The 18,705-nt window shown below is 38.9% G+C and overlaps 1 protein-coding gene across 1 annotated transcript in view; it reads right to left on the reverse strand.

Moving 5' to 3' along the window:
• Positions 1 to 18,214: 18,214 nt before the first annotated feature.
• Positions 18,215 to 18,705, reverse strand: part of LOC139747132 (uncharacterized) — a 56,416-nt gene continuing 55,925 nt past the window's right edge. The window contains exons 10-11 of the mRNA XM_071659049.1: positions 18,445 to 18,647; positions 18,215 to 18,253 (exon numbers count right to left, since the gene is read on the reverse strand). Coding sequence (XP_071515150.1) covers positions 18,215 to 18,253; positions 18,445 to 18,647 — 242 coding nt within the window. The remainder of the gene's footprint in view (positions 18,254 to 18,444; positions 18,648 to 18,705) is intronic.

An 18,705-nucleotide genomic window follows, 5' to 3' on the forward strand; every position in this document is an offset into this window, starting at 1 on the left:
TGCTGATGACAGATGGTAACATGAGGTTATGAAAGGATGAGATGACATGACCTCGGGTGCTGATGACATTACCTGGGATGAGGATGACGTCTTGGGATTGCCGCAGTTTTCAGGTATGAGTACCTAATATAGTAACTTTTTCTCTTACACTGTACCATATTTCTGTCATTTATCTTTCCATAAGTGTTTAAATATCGGTCAAATAACTGTCCTAAACTCCTGCAGTATTAATGATGCCTATAGTAAAACAAATGAGAGTTGAGGTGAGAGAGTATCATTAAATTTTAGGCAGAAAAAAGATGTGTTGGAAGGAGGAAGATAAAGTGCGCAAGACAAGGGAACAAATGGGAACTTCAGTGAAGGGGGATAATGGGGAGGTGATAACAAGTAGTGGTGATGTGAGAAGATGGAGTGAGTATTTTGAAGGTTTGTTGAATGTGTTTGATGATACAGTGGCATATATAGGGTGTTTTGGTCGAGGTGGTGTGCAAAGTGAAAGGATTAGGGAAAATGATTTGGTGAACAGAGAAGAGGCAGTAAAAGCTTTCCGGAAGATGAAATCCGGCAAGGCAACGGTTTGGATGGTATTGCAGTGGAATTTATTAAAAAAGAGGGTGACTGTATTGTTGACTGGTTGGTAAGGTTATTTAATGTATGTATGACTCATGGTGAGGTGCCTGAGGATTGGCGAAATGCTTGCATGGTGCTATTGTACAAAGGCAAAGGGGATAAGAGTGAGTGCTCAAAGTACAGAGGTATAAGTTTGTTTATTATTACTGGGAAATTATATGGGAGTGGTATTGATTGAGAGGGTGAAGGCATGTACAGAGCATCAGATTGGGGAAGAGCAGTGTGGTTTCAGAAGTGGTAGAGGATGTGTGGATCAGGTGTTTGCTTTGAAGAATGTATGTGAGAAATACTTAGAAAAGCAAAAAGATTTGTATGCAGCATTTATGGATCTGGAGAAGGCATGATAGAGTTGATAGAGATGCTCTGTGGAAGGTATTAAGAATATATGGTGTGGGAGGCAATTTGTTAGAAGCAGTGAAAAGTTTTTATCGAGGATGTAAGGCACGTGCATGTGTAGGAAGAGACTAAAGTGATTGGTTTTCAGTAAATGTACGTTTGCGGCAGGGGTGTGTGATGTCTCTATGGTTGTTTAATTTGTTTATGGATGGGGTTGTTAGGGAGGTGAATGCAAGAGTTTTGGAAAGAGGGGCAAGTATGCAGTCTGTTGTGGATGAGAGAGCTTGGGAAGTTAGTCAATGTTGTTGTTCTCTGATGATACAGCGCTGGTGGCTGATTCATGTGAGAAACTGCAGGAGCTGATGACTGACTTTGGTAAAGTGTGTGAAAGAAGAAAGCTGAGAGTAAATGTGAATAAGAGCAAGGTTTTTAGGTACAGTAGGGTTGAGGGTCAAGTCGATTGGGAGGTAAATCTGAATGGAGAAAGACTTGAGGAAGTGAAGTGTTTTAGATATCTGGGAGTGGATTTGGGAGCGGATTGAACCATGGCAGCGGAAGTGAATCATAGGGAGGGGGAGGGGACGAAAGTTCTGGGAGCGTTGAAGAATGTGTGGAAGTCGGGAACATTATCTCGCAAAACAAAAATGGGTATGTTGAAGGAATAGTGGTTCCAACAATGTTATATGTTTGCGAGGCGTGGGCTATAGATAAAGTTGTGCGGAGGAGGGTGGATCTGCTGGAAATGAGATGTTTGTGGACAATATGTGATGTGAGGTGGTTTGAACGAATAAGTAATAATAGGGTAAGAGAGATGTGTGGTAACAAAAAGAGTGTGGTTGAGAGAGCACAAGAGGGTGTTTTGAAATTGTTTCGTCAAATGGAGAGAATGAGTGAGGAAAGATTGACCAAGAGAATATATGTGTCAGAGGTGGAGGGAACTAGGAGAAGTGGGAGACCAAATTGGAGGTGGAAAGATGGAGTGAAAAAGATTTTGAGTGATCTAGGCCTGAACATGCAGGAGGGTGAAAGGCGAGCAAGGAATAGAGTGAATTGGAACGATGTGGTATACCGGGCTCGACGTGATGTCAGTGGATTGAACCAGGGTATGTGAAGCGTCTGGGGTAAACCATGGAAAGTTGTGTGGGGCCTGGATGTGGAAAGGGAGCTGTGGTTTCGGGCATTTTTACATGACAGCTAGACTGAGTGTGAACGTATGGGGTCTTTGTTGTCTTTTCCTAGCGCTACCTCGCACACATGGGGGAGGGAGGGGATGCTAATCCATGTGTGGCGAGGTGGCGATGGGAATGAATAAAGGCAGACAGTGTGAATTGTGTGCATGTGTATACATGTATATGTCTGTGTGTGTATATATATGTGTACATTGAGATGTATGGGTATGCATATTTGCGTGTGGGGACGTGTATGTATATACATGTGTATTGGGGTGGGTTGGGCCATTTCTTTCGTCTGTTTCCTTGCGCTACCTCGCAAACGCGGGAGACAGCGACAAAGCAAAATAGATATGAATATATATATATATATATATATATATATATATATATATATATATATATATATATATATATATATATATATATATATATATATATATATATATATATATACATATATATATATATATATATATATATATATATATATATATATATATATATATATATATATATATTTTTTTTTTTTTTTTTTTTTTTTTTTTTTTTTTTTTTACTTTGTCGCTGTCTCCCGCGCTTGCGAGGTAGCGCAAGGAAACAGACGAAAGAAATGGCCCAACCCCCCCCCATACACATGTACATACACACGTCCACACACGCAAATATACATACCTACACAGCTTTCCATGGTTTACCCCAGACGCTTCACATGCCTTGATTCACTCCACTGACAGCAAGTCAACCCCTGTATACCACATCGCTCCAATTCACTCTATTCCTTGCCCTCCTTTCACCCTCCTGCATGTTCAGGCCCCGATCACACAAAATCTTTTTCACTCCATCTTTCCACCTCCAATTTGGTCTCCCTCTTCTCCTCGTTCCCTCCACCTCCGACACATATATCCTCTTGGTCAATCTTTCCTCACTCATTCTCTCCATGTGCCCAAACCATTTCAAAACACCCTCTTCTGCTCTCTCAACCACGCTCTTTTTATTTCCACACATCTCTCTTACCCTTACGTTACTTACTCGATCAAACCACCTCACACCACACATTGTCCTCAAACATCTCATTTCCAGCACATCCATCCTCCTGCGCACATCTCTATCCATAGCCCACGCCTCGCAACCATACAACATTGTTGGAACCACTATTCCTTCAAACATACCCATTTTTGCTTTCCGAGATAATGTTCTCGACTTCCACACATTTTTCAAGGCTCCCAAAATTTTCGCCCCCTCCCCCACCCTATGATCCACTTCCGCTTCCATGGTTCCATCCGCTGACAGATCCACTCCCAGATATCTAAAACACTTCACTTCCTCCAGTTTTTCTCCATTCAAACTCACCTCCCAATTGACTTGACCCTCAACCCTACTGTACCTAATAACCTTGCTCTTATTCACATTTACTCTTAACTTTCTTCTTCCACACACTTTCCCAAACTCAGTCACCAGCTTCTGCAGTTTCTCACATGAATCAGCCACCAGCGCTGTATCATCAGCGAACAACAACTGACTCACTTCCCAAGCTCTCTCATCCCCAACAGACTTCATACTTGCCCCTCTTTCCAGGACTCTTGCATTTACCTCCCTAACAACCCCATCCATAAACAAATTAAACAACCATGGAGACATCACACACCCCTGCCGCAAACCTACATTCACTGAGAACCAATCACTTTCCTCTCTTCCTACACGTACACATGCCTTACATCCTCGATAAAAACTTTTCACTGCTTCTAACAACTTGCCTCCCACACCATATATTCTTAATACCTTCCACAGAGCATCTCTATCAACTCTATCATATGCCTTCTCCAGATCCATAAATGCTACATACAAATCCATATATATATATATATATATATATATATATATATACATACATGTATATATGTATGCATACGTATATATGTATACGTATGCATGTATATATGTATGTGTCTGTGTGTGTATATATATGTGTACATTGATATGTATGGGTATGTATATTTGTGTGTGTGGTCGTGTATGTATATACAGCTGTATGGGGGTGGGTTGGGCCATTTCTTTCGTCGGTTTCCTTGCGCTACCTCGCAAACGCGGGAGACAGCGACAAAACAAAATAGAATGATAAATACATATATATATATATGTATATATATATATATATATATATATATATATATATATATATATATATATATATATATATATATATATATATATATATATATATATATATATATATATATATATATATATATATATATATATATATATATATATATATATATACTATCCCTGGGATAGGGGAGAAAGAATACTTCCCCCGTATTCCCTACGTGTCGTAGAAGGCGACTAAAAGGGGAGGGAGTGGGGGGCTGGAAATCCTCCCCTCTTGTTTTTTTTTTAATTCTCCAAAAGATGGAACAGAGACGGGGGCTAGGTGAGGATATTCCCTCAGAGGCCCAGTCCTCTGTTCTTAACGCTACCTTGCTAACGGGGGAAATGGCGAACAGTTTGAAAAAAAAAAATATATATATATATATATATATATATATATATATATATATATATATATATATATATATATATATGCTGGAAAGGATCACAATTTTGCGCGTGATCAAGATATTCCTATGAGTCCACGGGGAAAATGAAACACGAAAAGTTCCCAAGTGCACTTTCGTGTAATAATCACATCATCAGGGGAGACACAAGAGAGGAATATAACAGTCAGTTGATATACATCGAAGAGACGAAGCTAGGACGCCATTTGGTAAACATGTGATTGTCGAAAACATACAACGAGCGTTCATAAACTTATCATTTTACAAATCTTATCAACTATAAAGTTATCTAATTTGTACAGACCGTCACTAATATTAAGATTATAATTCTTTGTGTATTTGATAATAGAAGATTCAATGATATTTCTCTTGGTAATAGAGTTAGAGTTAACAACTGAGATAGCGTTACTCCAGTCAATACAATGATCATAGTTTTTAACATGATTAAACAAGGCATTTGATTCTTGTCCCGTTCTTATACCATATTTATGTTGCTTAAGTCTAACAGAAAGATCCTTACCAGTCTGACCAACATAAAATTTATCACAGTTTCCACAAGGAACTTTATAGATGTAACCAAGAGAATTTTGTGGTGAATTCCTGATTAAGATATTCTTTATAGTATTATTGTTGCTAAAGGCAACATTTACATTAAAGGATTTAAGCAACATGGGAAGCAAAGTAAAATTATTATTAAAAGGGAGAACTAAAAGATTCTTGGTGTCAATGGGAGGTTTGGGCTCAACTCTATAAAATCATTTCTTTGCTAACTTAATGGATTTATCAGTGAAAGATCTAGGGTACTTTAACTTAGATCCAATAGAATATATCTTCTCAAACTTATCATCAATAAACTCTGGGCTGCAAATACGTAATGCCCTTAGGAACATAGATTGAAATGATGATAATTTAACTCTGTCATGTTGAGATGAGTGATAATCGATATATGAGCATACATTGGTGGGTTTTCTGTATATGCTAAACTTAAACTTGTTTCCTTGTCTGTGTATCATGCAATCTAAAAATGGTAACATACCATTACTTTCATTTTCTACAGTAAATTTGATGTAAGGTACTAAATTGTTAAGTAAGGGGAGAAATATTTGTAAATTTTCATTTGTTGGCCAAACACAAAGAACATCATCTACATACCTAAACCAAATTGCATGAGAAGGTAAGATATCCTTTAGTAATTTTGTTTCAAAAAAATTCCATATAAAGATTACTTAGTACAGGTGAAAGAGGGTTACCCATTGCCATACCAAATTTTTGAGCATAATAATCTCCATTAAATTGAAATACACAGTCTTTTATACACAATTTTAACAGTTCAATGAAATTAGACTTTGAAACAGAAATTGAATATCATCCAAGACATCAAATAAATATTCTAAAATTTCATCAACTGGAACTTTAGTGAAAAGTGAGGAAACATCAAAGCTAACTAGTTTGAAATCAAAATTGATATTAATATTGTTTAGCTTGTTGACTAAATCTACATTGTTCATGATATTTGAATTTGATACCTTAGCCACTAAAGGGCTTAATAAGGAAACTAATCATTTTGATAATTCATATGTAATGGAGCCTACTGAACTCACTATAGGTCTTGCTGGAAAATTTTGTTTATGTGTTTTGATAAGTCCATACATATATGGCAATGAAGGGGACAAAGATGACAAATTTTTGATTAGAGAAATGTTACCTTTCAACAACAACTTCATTTCTTTATTGAAGTGAGAATTAACTGCTTCTAAGGGATTTTTACTAAGTTTAGAATATGTTGTGTTATCACTTAGAAGATCATTCATTTTAGATAAATAGTTACTTTTGTCTAAAACCACAACAGTGTTAGCCTTACCTGCTTTAGTAATATGTATATCCTTGTCTTTTTTTAAGGTGTTAATAGCTCTTATGAATCCCTGGGGGATAGAGGATTAAGAATACTTCCCACGTATTCCCTGCGTGTCGTAGAAGGCGACTAAAAGGGGAGGGAGAGGGGGGCTGGAAATCCTCCCCTCTCGTTTTTTTTTTTTTTTTTCCAAAAGAAGGAACAGAGGGGGCCAGGTGAGGATATTCCAAGAAAGGCCCAGTCCTCTGTTCTTAACGCTACCTCGCTAACGCGGGAAATGGCGAATAGTTTTAAAAAAAAAAGAATCTTTTCGGGCAATTAGATTCCACTGGTTTTGACAAACTGGCATACACTAAACCCTTACAGATATTAATATCATCATTACTTAAATAACTGTATTTTTCTAAATTACAAAAAGACTTTGTGACATCAACACAGCTGGCTTCTCTGTTAGAGCATACAAAACTTAAACAATGGTTTAAGTTTTGTATATATATATATATATATATATATATATATATATATATATATATATATATATATATATATATATATATATATATATATATATATATATATAAGGTCATTGAAATAAAAGGGAATTTGAAAATTCATTGTGCTTTTGGTTTCATACATATATATTTTTCTCAGCATTTGAAAATTCAGTGTGCTTTTGATTCCATACATATATTTTTTTCTCGGTATTCTATCTCAGACTTTTGTCAACTGTTAATCATTATCGTAGTATCCTACATTAGAGGCACAAGTAAAGAGTAGCACCATTATTTTGTACATTTACCAAAGAAATCTATCTGTTTGGTTTTACATCTTAAACAGCGTTTTATGTATGGTCACATATTTATGCCTGAAAATCCCAAACACATAAGCAAGATCCAAATGTAACTCAACTAATGGCCTTCAAGAGTCCAATTGGCACTAATTCCGAGTAAAGCAAGTTGATAATTTTTTTTCATAAATTATATATCTTCATTATAATGATTTTATAACAGAAAAGATAGTGCTTTTTTTCCTATTCATAGAAAATAGTTCCCGGTGGGAAAACTTTTACAGATACCTGATCTGTAGTGAATATGAATTTATTGACAGTTTTTAAGATTTATTCTTGTATTAGATTTGTATTTATATTATTCTTGTGCTAGATTTGTATTATCCCTGGGGATAGGGGAGAAAGAATACTTCCCACGCATTCCTCACGTGTCGTACAAGGCGACTAAAGATATATATATATATATATATATATATATATATATATATATATATATATATATATATATATATATATATATATATATATATAAATATATATATATATATATATATATATATATATATATATATATATATATATATATATATATATATATATATATATATATATATATATATATATATATATATATATATATATATATATATATATATATATATATATATATATATATATATATATATATATATATCTTTTTTTGCTTTCCGAGATAATGTTCTCGACTTCCACACGTTCTTCAAGGCTCCCAGAATTTTCGCCCCCTCCCCCACCCTATGATCCACTTCCGCTTCCATGTTTCCATCCGCTGCCAGATCCACACCCAGATATCTAAAACACTTCACTTCCTCCAGTTTTTCTCCATTCAAACTCACCTCCCAATTGACTTGACCCTCAACCCTACTGTACCTAATAACCTTGCTCTTATTCACATTTACTCTTAACTTTCTTCTTTCACACACTTTACCAAACTCAGTCACCAGCTTCTGCAGTTTCTCACATGAATCAGCCACCAGCGCTGTATCATCAGCGAACAACAACTAACTCACATCCCAAGCTCTCTCATCCCAACAGACTTCATACTTGCCCCTCTTTCCAAAACTCTTGCATTCACCTCCCTAACAACCCCATCCATAAACAAATTAAACAACCATGGAGACATCACACACCCCTGCCGCAAACCTACATTCACTGAGAACCAATCACTTTCCTCTCTTCCTACACGTACACATGCCTTACATCCTCGATAAAAACTTTTCACTGCTTCTAACAACTTGCCTCCCACACCATATATTCTTAATACCTTCCACAGAGCATCTCTATCAACTCTATAAAAAATGGGTATGTTTGAAGGAATAGTGGTTCCAACAATGTTGTATGGTTGCGAGGCGTGGACTATGGACAGAGTTGTGCGCAGGAGGATAGATGTGCTGGAAATGAGATGTTTGAGGACAATGTGTGGTGTGAGGTGGTTTGATCGAGTAAGTAACGTAAGGGTAAGAGAGATGTGTGGAAATAAAAAGAGCGTGGTTGAGAGAGCAGAAGAGGGTGTTTTGAAATGGTTTGGTCACATGGAGAGAATGAGTGAGGAAAGATTGACCAAGAGGATATATGTGTCGGAGGTGGAGGGAACGAGGAGAAGAGGGAAACCAAATTGGAGGTGGAAAGATGGGGTGAAAAAGATTTTGTGTGATCGGGGCCTGAACATGCAGGAGGGTGAAAGGAGGGCAAGGAATAGAGTGAATTGGAGCGATGTGGTATACCGGGGTTGACGTGCTGTCAGTGGATTGAATCAAGGCATGTGAAGCGTCTGGGGTAAACCATGGAAAGCTGTGTAGGTATGTATATTTGCGTGTGTGGACGTATACATGTGTATGGGGGTGGAATGGGACATTTCTTTCGTCTGTTTCCTTGCGCTACCTCGCAAACGCGGGAGACAGCGACAAAAAAAAAAAAAATATATATATATATATATATATATATATATATATATATATATATATATATATTTTTCTTCTCAGTCGTACAAGGCGACTGAGAAGAAAAATCATAAGAGGCAAGAGTTTTGGGAGCAGCTGAATGAGTGTGTTAGTGGTTTTGATGCGCAAGACCGGGTTATAGTGATGGGTGATTTGAATGCAGAGGTGAGTAATGTGGCAGTTGAGGGAATAATTGGTATACATGGGGTGTTCAGTGTTGTGAATGGAAATGGTGAAAAGCTTGTAGATCTATGTGCTGAAAAAGCAGTGATGGCATGCGCAAAAGATGCTTGTGGCATGAGAAGAGTGGGAGATGGGTATATTAGAAAGGGCTGTGAGCGGTGGGATGAAGAAGTAAGATTATTAGTGAAAGAGAAGAGAGTGGTATTTGGACGATTTTTGCAGGGAAAAAATGCAAATGAGTGGGAGATGTAAAAAGAAAGAGACAGGAGGTCAAGAGAAAGGTGCAAGAGGTGAAAAAGAGGGCAAATGAGAGTTGGAGTGGGAGAGTATCATTAAATCTTAGGGATAATAAAAAAAAGATATTTTGGAATGAGGTAAATAAAGTGCGTAAGACAAGGGAGCAAATGGGAACTTCAGTGAAGAGGGCTAAAGGGGAGGTGAAAACTAGTAGCGGTGATGTGAGAAGGAGATGGAGTGAGTATTTTGAAGGTTTGTGGAACGTATTTGATGATAGAGTGGCAGATATAGGGTGTTTTGACCGAGGTGGTGTGCAAAGTGAGAAGTTTAGGGGAAATGATTTGGTAAACAGAGAAGAGGTAGTAAAAGCTTTGCGGAAGATGAAAACCGGAAAAGCAGCAGGTTTCGATGGTGTTGCAGTGGAATTTATTAAAAAAGGGTGTGACTGTATTGTTCACTGGTTGGTAAGGTTATTTGATGTATGTATGATTCATGGTGAAGTGCCTGAGGATTGGCGGAATGCTTTCATATTACCATTATACAAAGGCAAAGGGGATAAGAGTGAGAGCTCAAATTACAGAGGTATAAGTTTGTTGATTATTCCAGGGAAATTATATGGGAGGGTATTGATTGAGAGGGTGAAAGCATGTACAGAGCATCAGATTGGGAGAGAGCAGTGTGGCTTCAGAAGTGGTAGAGGATGTGTGGATCAGGTGTTTGCTTTGAAGAATGTATGTGAGAAATACTTAGAAAAGCAAATGGATTTGTATGTAGCATTTATGGATCTGGAGAAGGCATATGATAGAGTTGATAGAGATTCTCTGTGGAAGGTATTAAGAATATATGGTGTGGGAGGCAAGTTGTTAGAAGCAGTGAAAAGTTTTTATCGAGGATGTAAGGCATGTGTACGTGTAGGAAGAGAGGAAAGTGATTGGTTCTCAGTGAATGTAGGTTTGCGGCAGGGGTGTGTGATGTCTCCATGGTTGTTTAATTTGTTTATGGACGGGGCTGTTAGGGAGGTGAATGCAAGAGTTTTGGAAAGAGGGGCAAGTTTGCAGTGTGTTGTGGATGAGAGAGCTTGGGAAGTGAGTCAGTTTTTGTTCGCTGATGATACAGCGCTGGTGGCTGATTCATGTGAAAAACTGCATAAGCTGGTGACTGAGTTTGGTAAAGTGTGTGAAAGAAGAATGTTAAGAGTAAATGTGAATAAGAGCAAAGTTATTAGGTACAGTAGGGATAAGGGTCAAGTCAACTGGTAGGTAAGTTGGAATGGAATAAAACTGGAGGAAGTAAAGTGTTTTAGATATCTGGGAGTGGATATGGCAGCAGATGGAACCATGGAGGCGGAAGTGAATCATAGGGTGGGGGAGGGGGCGAAAATTCTGGGAGCCTTGAAGAATGTTTGGAAATCGAGAACATTATCTCGGAAAGCAAAAATGGGTATGTTTGAAGGAATAGTGGTTCTAACAAAGTTGTATGGCTGCGAGGCGTGGGTTATGGATAGAGTTGTGCGCAAGAGGGTGGATATGCTGGAAATGAGATGTTTGAGGACAATATGTGGTGTGAGGTGGTTTGATCGAGTAAGTAACGTAAGGGTAAGAGAGATGTGTGGAAATAAAAAGAGTGTGGTTGAGAGAGCAGAAGAGGGTGTTTTGAAATGGTTTGGTCACATGGAGAGAATGAGTGAGGAAAGATTGACAAAGAGGATATATGTGTCAGAGGTGGAGGGAACGAGGAGAAGAGGGAGACCAAATTGGAGGTGGAAAGATGGAGTGAAAAAGATTTTAAGTTATCGGGGCCTGAACATGCAGGAGGGTGAAAGGCGTGAAAGGAATAGAGTGAATTGGAACGAAGTGGTATATCGGGGATCGAGGTGCTGTCAATGGATTGAACCAGGGCATGTGACGCGTCTGGGGTAAACCATGGAAAGTTCTGTGGGGCCTGGATGTGGAAAGGGAGGTGTGGTTTCGGTACATTATACATGGCAGCTAGAGACTGAGTATGAACGAATGTGGCTGTTGTTGTCTTTCTTAGCGCTACCTCGTGTGCATGCGGGGGGAGGGGGTTGTCATTTCATGTGTGGCGGGGTGGCAACGGAAATGAATAAAGGCAGCAAGTATGAATTATGTACGTGTATATATGCATAGGTCTGTGTATGTATTTATATGTATACGTTGAAATGTATAGGTGTGTATATGTGCGTGTGTGTGGACGTGCATGTATATACAACAAAGGCCACATGCGTTGACACTCAGTCTCCATGCTTTATCAGAGACGCTTCACATGCCCTGGTCCAATCCAGTGACAGTACGTCGACCCCAGTACAACACATCGTTCCAATTCACTCTAGTCTTTGCATGCCTTTCATAATCCTGCATACTCAGGCCCCGAACACTCAGAATCTTTTTAATTCCATCCTTCTGCCTCCAATTTGGTCTCCCACTTCTTGTTCCCTCCACCTCTGACACATATATCCGCCTTGTCAATCTTTCCTCACTTATCCCCTCCATGTGACCAAACCATTTCAAAACACCCTCCTCCGCTCTCGCAACCACACTCCTTTTATTACCACACATCTATCTTACACTTTCATTACTTACTCGATCAAACCACCTCACAAAACATATTGTCCTCAGACATCTCATTTCCAACACAACCACCCTCCTCCGCACAACCCTGTCTATAGCCCACGCCTCGCAACCATATAGCATTGTTGGAACCACTATTCCTTCAAACATACCCATTTTTGCTTTCCGAGATTATGTTCTCGCCTTCTACACATTCTTCAGCGTTCCTATAACCATCGTCCCCTCCCCCACCCTGTGATTGACTTCTGCTTCCATGGCTCCATCCGCTGCCATATCTACACCCAAATATCTAAAACACCTCACTTCCTACAGTTTTTCTTTACTCTAACTTACCTCCAAATTGACTTGTCCCTCAACCCTACTCTACCTAATAACGTTGTTCTTATTCACATTTACTCTCGGCTTTCTTGTTTCGTACACTTTACGAAACTCAATCGCCAGCTTCTGCAGTTTCTGACCCGAATCAATCACTATCGCTCTATCATCAGCAAACAGCAACTGATTCACTTCCCAAGCCCTCCCATCCACAACATACTGCATACTTTCCCCGCTCTCTCCAAACTTCTTGCATTCCTCTCTCTAACAACTCCATCCTTAAACAAATTAGATACCGATGGAGACATCACGCATCCCTGCTGCAAACCGACATTCACTGGGAACCAATCACTTTCCTCACTTCCTACTCGTACATATCCTCGATGAAAACTTTTCACTGCTTCAAGCAACTTACCTCCCACACCATATATTCTTAATACCTTCCACATAACATCTCTATCAATTCTATCATATGTCTTCTACAGGTACATAGATGCTTCATACAAATCCATTTGTTATTCTAAGTATTCCTCACATACATTTTTAAAGCAAACACCTGATCCATACATCCTCTACCACTCCTAAAACCACATTGTTCTCCCCAATCAGATGCTCTGTCCATGCCTTCACCCTCTCAATCATTACCCTCCCATATAATTTCCCAGGAACACTCAACAAACTTATACCTCTGCAATTTGAACACTCACCTTTATCCCCTTTGCCTTTATGCAATGGCATTATGCGTGCATTCCGCCAATCCTCAGTCACTTTACCAGGAGCCATACATACATTGAATATCCTCACCAACATTCAACACCACAGTCACCCCCTTTTTTAATAAATTCCACTGCAATACCATCCAAACCCGTTGCCTTGCCGGCCTTCATCTTCCGCAAAGCTTTTACCACCACTTCTCTATTTACCAAACCATTTTCCCTGACCCTCTCACTTCGCAAACCACCTTGACCAAAACACCCTATATCAGTCACTCATTCATCAAACACATTTAACAAACATTCAAAATACTCACTCTATCTCCTTCTCGCATCACCGCTACTTGTTATTACCTCCCCATTAGCACCTTCACCCATGTTCCCATTTGTTTATGCACTTTATTTACCTCCTTCCAAAACATCTTTTTATTCTCCCTAAAGTTTAATGATACTCTCTTGGTGACAGCTGGGTAAAGTTTGTGAAAGAAGAAAGTAGAGAGTAAATGTGAATAAGAGCAAAGTTTTTACGTTCAGTAGGATGGAGGGACAAGTTAATTGGAATATAAGTTTGAATGGAAAAGAACTGGAGGAAGTAAAGTGTTTTAGATATCTGGGAATGGACTTAGCAGTAGATGGACACAGGGAAACGGAAAAGTGGAGTTGGTGGCAAAGGTTCTGAAAGCGTTAAAGAATGTTTGAAGGAAAAATGGTTCCAACAATGTTATATGGTTGCGAGGCATGGTCTATAGATAGGGGTTGTGCTGAGGAAGTTGGATGTGTCGAAAATGAAGTGTTTGAGGACAATATGTGGTGTGAGGCGGTTTGATCGAGTAAGTAATGAAAAGGTAAGAGATATGTCGGGTAATGAAAAAAATGTGGTTGAAAAAGCAAAATAAGGTGTGTTGAAATGGTTTTGACATATGGACAGAATGACTGAGGAAAGATTGACAAAGAGGATATATGTGCCAGAGGTAGAGGGAACGAGAAGTGTGAGACCAAATTGGAGGTGGAAGGATGAAGTGAAAAAGATTTTGAGCGAACGGGATTGAACATACAGGAGGGTGAGAGGCACTCAAGGAATTGAGTGAATGGGAACGATGTGGTATACCTGGGTCGACGAGCTGTCATGGCATTGAACCAGGGCATGTGAAGCGTCTGGGGTAAACCATGGAAAAGTCTGTGGGGCCTGGATGTGGAAAGGGAGTTGTGGTTTCGGTGCATTACACATGCCAGCTAGAGACTGAGTGTGAAAGAATGTGGCCTTTTTTGTCTATTTTTGGCGCTGCCTCGCTGGAAGGTGGGGGAGGGGGAAGGTGGATGGGGGGCGCTATTTCGTGTGTGACGGGATGGCGAGGAAAATGGATTAAGAGAGCAAGTATGGATATGTACATATGGGTATATGTATATGACTGTGTATGTATAGGTTGAAATCTATAGCTATGTGTTATGTGGGTGTGGGCGTTTATGTGTATAAATCAGTATATGGGTGTATTGAGCCATTCTTCGTCTGTTTCCTTGCGCTACCTCGCTAACGCGGGAGACGAAGATTAAGTATAATGAATAAATAGATTTTAATTTTCCAAAAGAAGGAACAGAGGGGGCCAGGTGAGGATATTCCAAAAAAGGCCCAGTCCTCTGTTCTAAACGCTACCTCGATAACGCGGGAAATGGCGAATAGTTTGAAAAAGAAAATATATATATATATATATATATATATATATATATATATATATATATATATATATATATATATATATATATATATATGTATATATATATATTTTTTTTTTCTTTTTTTTGTCGCTGTCTCCCGCGTTTGCGAGGTAGCGCAAGGAATCAGACGAAAGAAATGGCCCAACCCACCCCCATACACATCTATATACATACGTCCACACACGCAAATATACATACCTACGCAGCTTTCCATGGTTTACCCCAGACGCTTCACATGCCCTGATTCAATCCACTGACAGCACGTCAACCCCGGTATACCACATCGATCCAATTTACTCTATTCCTTGCCCTCCTTTCACCCTCCTGCATGTTCAGGCCCCGATCACACAAAATCTTTTTCACTCCATCTTTCCACCTCCAATTTGGTCTCCCACTTCTCCTCGTTCCCTCCACCTCCGACACATATATCCTCTTGGTCAATCTTTCCTCACTCATTCTCTCGATGTGCCTAAACCATTTCAAAACACCCTCTTCTGCTCTCTCAACCACGCTCTTTTTATTTCCACACATCTCTCTTACCCTTACGTTACTTACTCGATCAAACCACCTCACACCACACATTGTCCTCAAACATCTCATTTCCAGCACATCCATCCTCCTGCGCACAACTCTATCCATAGCCCACGCCTCGCAACCATACAACATTGTTGGAACCACTATTCCTTCAAACATACCCATTTTTGCTTTCCGAGATAATGTTCTCGACTTCCACACATTCCTCAAGGCTCCCAGGATTTTCGCCCCCTCCCCCACCCTATGATCCACTTCCGCTTCCATGGTTCCATCCGCTGCCAGATCCACTCCCAGATATCTAAAACACTTTACTTCCTCCAGTTTTTCTCCATTCAAACTTACCTCCCAATTGACTTGACCCTCAACCCTACTGTACCTAATAACCTTGCTCTTATTCACATTTACTCTTAACTTTCTTCTTTCACACACTTTACCAAACTCAGTCACCATATATATATATATATATATATATATATATATATATATATATATATATATATATATATATATATATATATATATATATATATAGATATATATACATATATATATATATATATATATTTTTCTTTCCAAAAGAAGGAACAGAGAAGGGGGCCAGGTGAGGATATTCCCTCAAAGGCCCAGTCCTCTGTTCTTAACGCTACCTCGCTATCGCGTGAAATAGCGAATAGTATGAAAAAAAAAAAAAAAAATATATATATATATATATATATATATGTATATATATATATATATATATATATATATATATATATATATATATATATATATATATATATATATATATATATATATATATATATATATATATATATATATACATATATATATATATATATATATATATATATATATATATATATATATATATATATATATATATATGTATATATATATATATATATATATATATATATATATATATATATATATATATATATATATATATATATATATATATATATATATATATATTTATTGAGTGAAGGGACGGGAGCGGGGGGCGGGAAACCCTGCCCTCCTTGTATTCTATCTTTCTAAAAGGGAAGCAGGAGAAGGAGTCACGCGGGGAGTGCTCATCCTTCTCGAAGGCTCAGATTGGGGTGTCTAAATGTGTGTGTATGTAACCAAGATGAGAAAAAAGGAGAGATAGGTAGTATGTTTGAGAAAAGGAACTGGATGTTTTGGTTCTGAGTAAGACGAAGCTCAAGGGTAAAGGGGAAGAGTGGTCTGGGAATGTCTTAGGAGTAAAGTCAGGGGTTAGTAAGAGGACAAGAGCAAGGGAAGACGTAGCACTACTCCTGAAACAGGAGTGGTGGGAGTATGTGATAGAGTGTAAGAAAGTAAACTCTAGATTGATATCGGTAAAACTGAAAGTGGATGGGGAGAGATGGGTGATTATTGGTGCATATGCACCTGGGCATGAGAAGAAAGATCATTAGAGGCAAGTATTTTGGGAGCAGCTGAGTGAGTGTGTTAGTAGTTTTGTTGCACGAGATCGGGTTATAGTTATGGGTGATTTGAATGCAAAGGTGAGTAATATGGCAGTTGAGGGAATAATTGGTGTACATGGGTTGTTCAGTGTTGTAAACGGAAATGGTGAAGAGCTTGTAGATTTATGTGCTGAAAAAGGACTGGTGATTGGGAATACCTGGTTTAAAAAGCTAGATATACATAAGTATACGTATGTAAGCAGTAGAGATGGCCAGAGAGCGTCACTGTATTACGTGTTAATTGATAGGCGCGCGAAAGAGAGACTTTTGGATGTTAATGTGCTGAGAGGTGCAACTGGAGTGATGTCTGATCATTATCTTTTGGAGGCGAAGGTGAAGATTTGTAGAGGTTTTCAGGAAAGAAGAGAGAATGTTGGGGTGAAGAGAGTGGTGACAGTAAGTGAGCTTGGGAAGGAGACTTGTGTGAGGAAGTACCAGCAGAGAATGAGTACAGAATGGAAAAAGGTGAGAACAAAGGACGTAAGGGGAGTGGGGGAGGAATGGGATGTATTTAGGGAAGCAGTGATGGCTTGCGCAAAAGATACTTGTGGCATGAGAAGCGTGGGAGGTGGGCAGATTAGAAAGGGTAGTGAGTGGTGGGATGAAGAAGTAAGATTGTTAGTGAAAGAGAAGAGAGTAGGCATTTGGACGATTTTTGCAGGGAAATAATGCAAATGACTGGGAGATGTATAAAAGAAAGAGGCGGGAGGTCAAGAGAAAGGTGTAAGAGGTGTGTGTGTGTGTGTGTGTGTGTGTGTGTGTGTGTGTGTGAGAGTGAATAAAACACTAAGTACAATTACGAACGAAATATCTGAAATGCTTTCACGATAACACAAGTAGACTATGAGAAACGTAAAGGACAGCTAAATCATGACAACTTAGTATGAGAAACCTGCTTCTTATTAATGCTTGTTCTGCTCCACTTAATTTGCGACCGAACCTTCACTCTCCTGAACCATAGCAATACAAAGCTTCAAACAAACTGGACGACAACAATCTACAACTCTCTTTTGCCACTGGCTACATTTGATCCCGATATCAAGAAATTTTTCTCAGTAACTCAATGGCATCAGTAACACAAAGATGTTTTCCTTATGATAACCATATTCTATCATGGCATAAGTTTAGGCATAATGAATAACAAGACCCATTTCATAAACTCTCTATAGATAGAAGGCCATTGTAGAGTGTCAACTGTGGCTCCATGACGTAGGTCAAGTAGGACGATTGATCTGAGTGTGAGAAGATTACGTCATGCTCAAGTCTGCTGGCCGGATTGTGAGTCAGTCTACGGTTGTGGCTCTGGAACTAATAGAAGTAAAGAGGTTATGAAACCCATCCTGACATTACCCACCTTATTCCTGGTTATATTGACCAGGTCGTCAAACACCTCCTGTGGGTACTCCTGCAGGAACGCGAGCCGCGTGGGGAGGATGGCGCGGAGCTCAGCTTCTTTGGTTCGACTGTACTGGGGACCAAAGTCTTCCACCTTCACCTCCGTGAACCCCGATGACCGCATCAGCTCGCTGTAGTCGTCCACCGTCACCATATTCAAGGCTGCAGATTACCCGCGACCTCATGAATATGTCCCAGTAAAGATAAACATGAGCTATAT

The sequence above is a fragment of the Panulirus ornatus genome, chromosome 67, assembly GCF_036320965.1.
Source record: "Panulirus ornatus isolate Po-2019 chromosome 67, ASM3632096v1, whole genome shotgun sequence".
Classification (NCBI taxonomy): Eukaryota; Metazoa; Arthropoda; class Malacostraca; order Decapoda; family Palinuridae; genus Panulirus; species Panulirus ornatus.